The sequence below is a fragment of the Fragaria vesca genome, linkage group LG3 (assembly GCF_000184155.1).
Source record: "Fragaria vesca subsp. vesca linkage group LG3, FraVesHawaii_1.0, whole genome shotgun sequence".
In the NCBI taxonomy this organism is placed as follows: domain Eukaryota; kingdom Viridiplantae; phylum Streptophyta; class Magnoliopsida; order Rosales; family Rosaceae; genus Fragaria; species Fragaria vesca.
In genome coordinates this window covers 12,771,107-12,780,942 of record NC_020493.1, presented here as the reverse complement: position 1 = coordinate 12,780,942, position 9,836 = coordinate 12,771,107, and the positions used below count along the sequence as shown (strand labels likewise).

The 9,836-nt window shown below is 35.4% G+C and overlaps 2 protein-coding genes across 2 annotated transcripts; both read left to right on the top strand.

The window, feature by feature from the left end:
- Positions 1-3,522: 3,522 nt before the first annotated feature.
- On the top strand, positions 3,523-7,447 carry LOC101314443 (vacuolar cation/proton exchanger 1-like). The gene is made up of 11 exons (XM_004294192.1): positions 3,523-3,949; positions 4,082-4,149; positions 4,537-4,565; positions 4,692-4,888; positions 4,987-5,199; positions 5,976-6,092; positions 6,208-6,324; positions 6,422-6,475; positions 6,574-6,690; positions 6,782-6,872; positions 6,964-7,447. Exons 1-11 carry the CDS (start codon positions 3,626-3,628, stop codon positions 7,038-7,040), a joined length of 1,404 nt encoding a protein of 467 aa, XP_004294240.1. The 5' UTR covers positions 3,523-3,625; the 3' UTR covers positions 7,041-7,447.
- Positions 7,448-8,304: 857 nt separating this feature from the next.
- Positions 8,305-9,453, top strand: LOC101302149 (3-oxo-Delta(4,5)-steroid 5-beta-reductase-like). The gene has a single exon (XM_004295707.1). The coding sequence runs from the start codon at positions 8,305-8,307 to the stop codon at positions 9,451-9,453; it is 1,149 nt and encodes a 382-aa protein (XP_004295755.1).
- The last annotated feature ends 383 nt before the right edge of the window (positions 9,454-9,836 follow it).

Genomic DNA, 9,836 nt, shown 5'->3' with positions numbered 1-9,836 from the left:
AAAAACAGCAAGAATTTCAATGAAATCAGAGCTTCCCTAAATACTAACAACTGTATATATATCAAAACGGATTCAATACTAATATATGTGTATATGTATGTACAAATTTCCTCTAAATCCCGGGTATATATCAATTGAAAGAAGAATAAAAAACAACATCAGTACAACTGTTGTCACGTTTCAATAATTTTTGATTGATGGTAAAAGTAAAATAGGGAGAGATTAACTTACTTGTAATTGCTATTGGAGATTAGATTTATTAAAGACCAGTCTCCTCTCACGCACCTGTTGGTCTCTTCTCCCGCTTCAGGGTTTTCATTCAAAGATATAGGGTTTGATGGCGAGACTGTTCAGTTGAAGAGACGTGGGTATTAGGTTTTCAGTTTTTAGCTTTGACAATAGTTGACGATAGAGCTTCTAAACGGCAGAAGACGGAACCGTCAAACTCAACTCACAATCCTATCAATTTCTCAGCTGGACACGTGTCGTGTTTTAAGTGGTTGGAGACACTAAATCAGCTTGCTAGCTAGTGTTCCGGCCACAGCAAATAATTCTCTATAGATTGATCATAGATTCAATCTCATGCATGTAAAACGAGTAAATGTTATGGATCATGTATTTTTATTCTATATTTATAGTCATGAAAATACTGTATTTAAGCATCACATCAATTTATAAATTTATGTTTGTGAAAATCAAGAATAACATTTCTTGCATTTTCAATGAAAATCTATAAGAACTCGACTGACTATATATAGACTATAGAGAAGATAAACTAAAATATTTGAGGAAATTAAATTAGTAAGAAGTAATATGGTTTGTATGTGATTATGTAGAGGTAGAGGCGGTTGAGATCTTGCTCCCTATGTGTAAGAAATTTTTAACGACACGAGTGTTGTTGAGGTCATTTAACATCTAGTTTCTTATGTACAAGATTATAAAAGCATGAGCCTTGTATTGTATTAGAGTTCAGGTTAAGTAAACACGAAGCATGAGCCTTCTATTGATTGATCTCGTAAGAAACTGGAAAAAAAATAAAAAGTAAAGTCTTACCTCTCTTCACTCTTATATACGTTAGTGAGATTTGAACCCACCTCACTTTTACATATGGGTCACAGATAAATCTTATGTTAAAAGTCTTCTTATATATAATTTATTTTCTCTTTTTTTTTTCATGTTAAAATTAAGATGGTACAGCTATTACTTTCATAACTAATTTGCAAAGCCTTTGATATAAGCATCCTCAAGTTGTACTAACCTAACAAAACATTGGACACATAGATTCTTGGTAAGAGACCGACCTCAATGACATGAATAAAGACATAAACCAATTGCAAAGGAAGAAGTTGTGCATATAATAATGACATGAATGCGAGAAATGTTGAGTAATAACGACAATCTGAGCTTCTTCATGGGATATCTATGTATTTTTGCTAAACATCCATGTTCGAGTAGAAGTTGGTAATTCTATATATTTCTATGCATGCATGTCACTACTATACAAAACTTCTACATTGATCGGAAACTTCGTCAATATGTATGTTATGGTTTTCAGTCTGTGGTGGAGGAGGAGCTTGAAAATTCCAGGAAAGTTCTGACCTAGCTAGCTGATCTCTTTGGGTACAACCCAGAAATATGTACCTCACCTTAGCTAGCTCTCTTCTGTGTCGCTCAATATAGCTCATTGCATACTTATAAGCTAGATACAACTAACAATGCATGTTCTCTTCCATAGTGTTGAATAAGAGAAAGCAATGAACACCAATGAATTCAGCCACCCCATATGCGAATCCTGGATATGTCTCGGTTCTTATGTCTTTATTATCGGTCTATATATGTCTTCTTTCCATGCCCGGACTTGAGATTTTCAGGCCTGAGTCGAACTTTAAAAATTGGGACCTTAAAGTATATTATTCATTCAATTTTATTTTCTCATTTTAAGAAACAGAAACAAAATTTCACGAACTAAAGTTATAAACTCAAAATCTAACAATAAAAAACATTAGAAATCCTATTAAAAATCTTATTTATGCAACAAATCTCTTACTTATGCTACTCATTTTTCTAAAATAGTAATTAATGATAGTAATAATGGGTAAGATTTTATGTTCATTTTTCTCTTTTGTAATCTAACACCATCTTCATTGGATTCTGTTAATTATTTTTTTATTGTTTTTAACTAAACTAACGTAATCACACAAAGAGAAAAGAAAATTTTGGGTCCCTTAAGGTTATGGGTCCTGAGTCTATCGACTCTTAAAACTCTATTCAGGTACGGGTCTGCTTCTTTCAAAAAAAAATTAGGGTGGTGTTATTAACACACTCATTTTTACTATTAACACATCCCATCTATAATGAGAGCCAATCATGTAACAAATTTAAATGGCAAACTTATAAATAAAATTGAAATGTGTGGATGATAAAATATATGAGATGTGTTAAGAACATTACCAAAAATTATCGGTCTATATGAACAGATAAATAAATATATTTCGTAACATAAATATAAACTAAATTAATTTGGTAATAAATCAATAACAATGTTGGATCTCATTCTTAAATGAATCTCACACGTAACTTTAAGAATGCGCAATTTAATTCTCAAAAATATAACTCCAATTGTGGGGTTGAAAAACGTGGCTTAAGAGGGCGGTTATTTGTCATGTGCGAATTCCCAATCGGTCGACTCTAAATAATATGTGCAAAGACTTCCATTGCACCAAGTCTTTAACGATGGATCAAATTAGTACATCTTAGTCTTAGCCGAGACGCCAAGAAATGTATGAATTGATATACTTAATTAATTAGGTAAAAAGTAGGTGATGCCAACTAGTTACACATGGTGCTAGAAGGTGAAAAACACAGTAACAGTCAGAGCTTCAAGCTAGCTAGGTGCCAACTAGTTATTTTCATAGTTGGACAACATGCCTTTCAAACTTAACCGCAATGTAGAAAACACATACAATTCTCATTGGTTTTCAGTTACTTAATTTCTTAATTTCCCCGGTGTTCCACAATTAATGATGCTTAATTTCATTTTTTCATAACATTTAGTAAATTAAAGAAGTAACGGAAAACCCATGAAGAGGATATATGTCGACTTTCATTGTGGTCGAAGATGATTACTTTGAAAACTAGCCTTCTTGCACGCACATACTTTTTTTCGATACATTGAAAATAACGAGCTTAATTAACAGCAATATATTTATTCTTTCTTTTTTTTTTTTTTTTTTCATCTCTTTTATACGATCGACTCAGACTTCTCTGTGATGAACTAAGCTGCTCATATATATTTTCTGCCATCTTTCAAACCGCTACCACCTGGGGACTTCATATCAGGGTTTAAGAAGCTCTATATAGTTACGTGTAGCTCATGCAGAGCAAACCAACAAAAACCCAGGAAAATTCCAGGAAGCTGCCTTTCTATGCTTCACCCAAGCTAATTCTGTTTAATCCCTAGCCTTCAAATGAAAGCCCCATTTCCACATTCATATATATAACCTGATAAATTCTATATCAACTCCCAGCAGAGATCGAGAACCTCGATCGAGTTCATAGCTCTCATACACACACAACAATTCGTTGTCAAAACCCTAGCCTCCCATATTAATTTTTCAGAGACATTATGGGATCACAAGAGGATTTCATCATCAACAACATTGAGAATGGAATCGACGATCATCGTAAGGGTTTAGTAAGCGGGACTAATAATATGAATGGTGTTGATCAGAATAATAAGGAGCAATGGAGTGTTGGGAAGACGCCGCAAAACTTGTCATCCTCCATGGTACGCAAAAAGTCCGATCCGATTATTGTTTCCAATGTTCGTTTCCAAATGCTCAGAAATTTTCTGAACAATTTGCAAGAGGTGATTCTTGGTACTAAGCTCGCCGTGCTTTTTCCGGCCATTCCCCTCGCAATTGCGGCCGATTTTTACCACTTCGGAAGAGTAAGTGATCACCAAATTTATTTGATAGCCCTTTAGTTAACTTGCTTTTAGTTTTCAGAAGCTTGTTGATTTTTGTTGATATTTGATGATGATCCTCATTTGAGTTTTGATCATTCTTGTTGTGCCATGCAGCCTTGGGTTTTTGCTTTGAGTTTGTTGGGACTCACTCCGCTTGCTGAACGTGTCAGCTTCCTCACTGAGTAAGCTTGCTACCTAATTAGTAGCGTAGTCATTCTTAATCTTATATAAACTCGCATACTATTACGCAAAAGAAAAGAAATGAAAAGAAAATATAGAGGATACAATTGAAATTCGAAGGGGTTTTGGTTCTGGAATCAAAGAATCATGAAGTTTCATTTTGAAATCAAGGGAATATTGATCAGAGATTGGTTTTTCTTACAATCGATAGAATTTCTCCCATATATAACACTCCAAAAAAAACTTCAATTTGATCATAACAGTGTCATGTGAGTTTTTGATCGGTTTCAGTTTTATTTTACTACAATTTCTGACTCTCTTTTTTGTGAAGAAAAAGTTTCTACAATTTCTGACTCTAACATTGGTTTTAACTCCTTTTGTTTTCTCAGACAAATTGCGTACTTCACTGGTCCAACAGGTACACCTTCCCCTAAATTGGAACGATTATTATTTATTTATTTATTTTTGTTGTTCTAAATTACATAAATATTTCTGTGAATGGTATATATATGTACTTGAGGGGTTAATTGGATTTTATTTGCAGTTGGGGGACTTCTAAATGCAACGTGTGGAAATGCAACAGAGATGATAATAGCACTATTTGCTCTACATGAGAACAAAATAGATGTTGTCAAGTATTCCTTATTGGGTTCCATTCTGTCAAACCTCCTCCTTGTTCTTGGCACCTCTCTACTTTGTGGAGGCTTGGCCAACATTAAAAAGGAACAAAGATATGATAGAGTAAGAAAACTAATTAAGAAAATAAAATTTATGATGCCTTACCTAGCTAATAAAATTTAAACCAATTAATAAAATTTATTTTTGCATCTATTTTTCAGAAACAGGCTGATGTTAATTCACTGCTGCTACTGCTGGGGTTACTATGCCACATGTTGCCACTTATGTTCAGATATGCCTCAGGAGTTGGCGATTCCTATGCCACCTCCACTCTTCAGTTGTCAAGAACAAGCAGCATTTTTATGCTTATTGCATATGTTGCTTATATCTTCTTCCAGTTGAAAACACACCGTCAAGTGTTTGGTTCAGAAGAGGTGATTAACAGTACTATATATGCCCAATGTAAAGAGTACTAAACAAAATTAAGGAACACTCTTAATTGATGAAATGAGTTTAAACACAGGATTTGATTCGGTAACATCATGATCAAACTAAGAAATAAGAGAACTAGTTGTAATAATGAATTCGAAACATAACTATATACAATAACTCGTTTGAAATTTCATGTGCTTTCATTGCAGTTGTTTGTTGTTATGTAAACTTTCCTCTTGTGTCATTTCAAGGCATATGCCTCTAGCTTAGTTTGTCACTAACACATTGCATGCATAATCCTAATCCCTTGATATATATTGGAATCATTCTCCCAGAAAGAGACCTTTGTCTAAACCCTAAACAAATCCATTGCCAATTCGCCATCAATATTTCAAGTTCTATGAGTCTTAGATTGGACAAGGGGCACCCCCTCAGGATTGGCTTATCATGCGAAACGGCCGGCGTATGATAAATGTGTGAAGGAGATCGACTACTCCTGCCTGCAGCCTGAAGCTTTTGTCTTGCTTCATATGAGAAACTGGATTTTCTCTTATAGGCATGGGACTGTGAATGAACATAACATGAACAAAAGTACAGTCAGATCAACATTTTTCTTTGGCATGAGTGTCCAATACAATAATATGTTCCCCCATTTGTGTTTGTCTTGTAGCCAAATCTTTTTGGGACGGAGGATTTGGAAAATCATAGTTTTTATTATTTATATATAGATACATATCTTGGGCTAATGACGACTAATTTGTTTCTGTGCAATGAACAGGAAGATGATGAAGATGAAGAGAAAGCAGTGATAGGATGTTGGAGTGCATTTGGTTGGCTGGCTGGTATGACAATTATCATAGCGCTCTTGTCTGAGTATGTTGTGGGCACAATTGAGGTATATATAGACCTAATTTGAAGAGTTTTACTGTAATAATTCTTTAATGATTTTATCTCAAAGCACAAGCCAACAATTAGTACCCAACTGATGATATGCATTGTTCCTCGCTTAGGCTGCATCAAACTCTTGGGGCATTTCTGTGACCTTTATCAGCATTATTTTGCTACCAATTGTGGGAAATGCAGCAGAACATGCTGGATCAATCATATTTGCTCTCAAGAACAAGTTGGTATGACAATTACATAAGAAGATTGTCACTATGGTCGTCTTTCGAATCATATAATTTTACCCTGGACTAAATGTCATTTTTTTAAACTTCGATGCAGGACATATCCTTGGGTGTTTCTTTAGGTTCTGCATCTCAAATCTCCATGTTTGTGGTAAGAATCAAGATTCAAGTAAAATGAGGCAGATTGGGAAAACTACATTCTTCAAATTAGTCATACAAATTAAAACCTAACTTCCTATGAATTTTCAGGTCCCTTTAAGTGTGATTGTTGCTTGGATCATGGGGATTGAAATGGATCTTGATTTTAGTCTCCTTGAAACTGGGTCTCTTGCTTTCACAATAATCATCACAGCCTTTACATTGCAGGTCTCTCTCCTGATCTAAATATTCTATTTTTCATTCTCACTTTTTAATCAACTTTAGAAATGAAATCATTCTTCTGTTATTAATGTTTCAGGATGGAACTTCACATTATTTGAAAGGAGTCATTCTTTTCCTCTGCTACATTATTATTGCTGCTTGCTTCTTTGTTGACAAAAGGCCCATGAGTAAGTTACTACTCTAAAGTATAAACTACTGTAATGAACAACTAGCTGTTAATAATTTCATACTAACTTTTATGTCATGGTTTACTTGTAGATGATTCAAATGGGAGCAATTTGGAGAATGTACTTGAATTATCTTCCAACTATTATGCCGGAGTCTTGTTTGCTTGATTGGCAAGTTATCCCAAATAAAGAATGGTGCTTAAGAGATTTATTGGGTACTCTCTATTCCTCTTCTTCATTTGCTAAAAGAAAATTAAAGCTCGATCGTGATTCCGTTTTGGTGAACGTTGAGATGGGTTTCTGTGTGTTCTCAACAAGCTGAGGACTCTGCGGTTGGACATGAATTTACGGGATGTTCTGTCTGAAGATGTTTGTATATATCTTCTGCTCTCTCATGTCTCTGTAATAAGGTTAATTTTGCATCCTTTGCTAGAAACTGTTGGCAAACTTGTTTAATTTTTCATTAAATTTGTGTATTTGATTTGAGCAGAGGAAATGCGATCATCATGTCTTTTTTCCTTTAGTAATTGTAATAATTCAATGGAAATAAGCAACTCTTTGATTGGAGTTCAACTAATTCTATGTTTGAATATGGATTATGAACTGTCAAAGGTTTGACAAATTCTTGTAAATAGCATCATTTCCATATAGCACGTATGAAAAAACTAATCACATTATGCATCCTCCTAATTTGTTGTGCATGTTCTAACTTCAATACCACTTAAAGAAAGTATGGAGAGATTACTTTCCAATCAAGAAAAGAACTCTAAGTACGTACTTCTACCAAACTGTGCCCTGGTAGGCTGGTAGCACACAACCATATATGTATTTTAAATTTATTCTGTGGTTGTGGTTTGGGATATACCATAAGAGAATATTGTTGGTGGATTGACATCAGTGCTTTCTTTTCTTATAGAGAAGAGACAAGTTCTTCGATGAAATGTTATGTAGTTAAGAAAATATGGAGGCAAATACATGTTTTATCTTAAATCAAATTCATTGTAGCTTCTTTGTCACGCTTCATTTAAGACAAGTAATTTGTTAATTTAGGAATCGTGATCATGAGTTTTCTAACTCGAGGCTTGGCTGCTCTGATAACATGTTAGACAATTACTTGACTAGTACGGAATGAGCTAACAATGTATTTTGAAAGAGCTGGATCGTGAGACTGCTCAATAACATATTTTAAACTTTCTTGTAGCTGTGAAGCCAGCAATATAACGGCCATGGTCACATTCTGCCGGCTGACTTGCCATATAATAGGCTTTGACGCCGCAATGAACAGCATCCCCAATGTTTTGATATAAACAAGAAACATACTTTGATTACAACTAGCATTTTTTTAATAATTCAACTAAAGTATATAGTATCTTAAAATGCAAGCTTGGAATTGTGCCTATAAACTTGAGGCAGAGTACCCAGCTCTATGTCAATGGCAGCTGAAGAAACTAGAAAACCAGAGGCTACTGCCATTGATAATGTTGCTGCCATTTTTGGGGTAACTGGGTTAGTTGGTAAGGTACTTGCCAGAAAGCTAATATCAAAACCCAAATGGAAGGTTTACGGTATAGCTCGAGCTCCTGATCATCAGATCATACCCGTTGATCAAAGTTGTTCAAACTTCCATTTCATCCAGTGTGATTTGCTAAACCCTTTGGAAACCCAGAAAAGACTCTCCTTGTTACAAGATGTGACTCATGTGTTTTGGGTCACTTGGGCAAGCCAGTACCAATTGGATAGCATTGAGTGCTGTGACCAAAACAAGGCCATGCTGTCCAACGCCTTGGATGCCATTATTCCTGGTGCCATGGCATTGAAACATGTTACTCTTCAGACTGGGATGAAGCATTATGTGTCGCTGCAAGGCCCTTTCGATGAAAATGAAGCTCGATACTACAATGAGGAGTCTCCGCGAGTGAAACCAGGCTGCAACTTCTATTATGTTCTTGAAGACTTGCTCAAGGAGAGGCTACATGGTAAGACAGCTTGGTCTGTGCATAGGCCTGGTTTGCTAATTGGTAGTTCTTCTAGGACATTGTACAATTTTATGGGTAGCTTATGCGTTTATGGGACTATTTGTAAGCATTTAAATCTCCCTTTTATGTTTGGAGGGACTAAAAAGTGTTGGGAAGAGACTTGTATTGATGGCTCAGATGCAAGGCTAGTAGCTGATCAGCAAATTTGGGCAGCCACCACTGCTGATTTGGATGAAAATGGCCATTCGTTTAATGCAATCAACGGTCCAAGTTTTACATGGAAGGAGATCTGGAAAGCTGTTGCAGGAAAGCTTGGAGTACAAGTATCAGAAGAACACACATTTTCTGAGGACTTCTGGTATTCAAAAGCCATGGCTGACAAGCAACAAGTCTGGAAACAAATTGTAGCAGAAAAAGGGCTGATTGAAACTGAGATGGACTATTTGGCCAATTGGGATTTCTTGGATGTTCTGTTTCGCTGCCCGGTTAAGATTTTGGGGACTCGAGACAAAGTTGATGGACTTGGTTTTGATGTAAGGTACCAGACAGTGGATTCCATCATGTATTGGATAGACTGTATGAGAGATGAGAAGCTAATACCTTAAATTAAGCATGGTTTTGACTTGGTTTAGATTAATCTAAGTTTTTGGGGAATGTGGAGCACCATAAACTGGTGCAATGCTGCGCCCTATGCATGGTTTTCTGTTGACTGCCCTATTCTTTTGTTGCTTATTTTTATGATCATACAGGTGTTTTAGGGTAATGGAATAATACAGATGCATTGTTTTCTTCTCAAGTCTCTCCAGTTTTTACTCATCTTGTCTTGGCATATTAACTGGGGGGCTGCACTTTGTATTCATTATTGTCTATGCGTTATCATTTTGTCCTAGTACAGAGACTACAGAGGTCTTATATTTTAAGGGACAGTTTTGAAAACATACCCCTAATTGGTTCAATTTGGTTCACCTTAAACCAAATTTGTTTTACC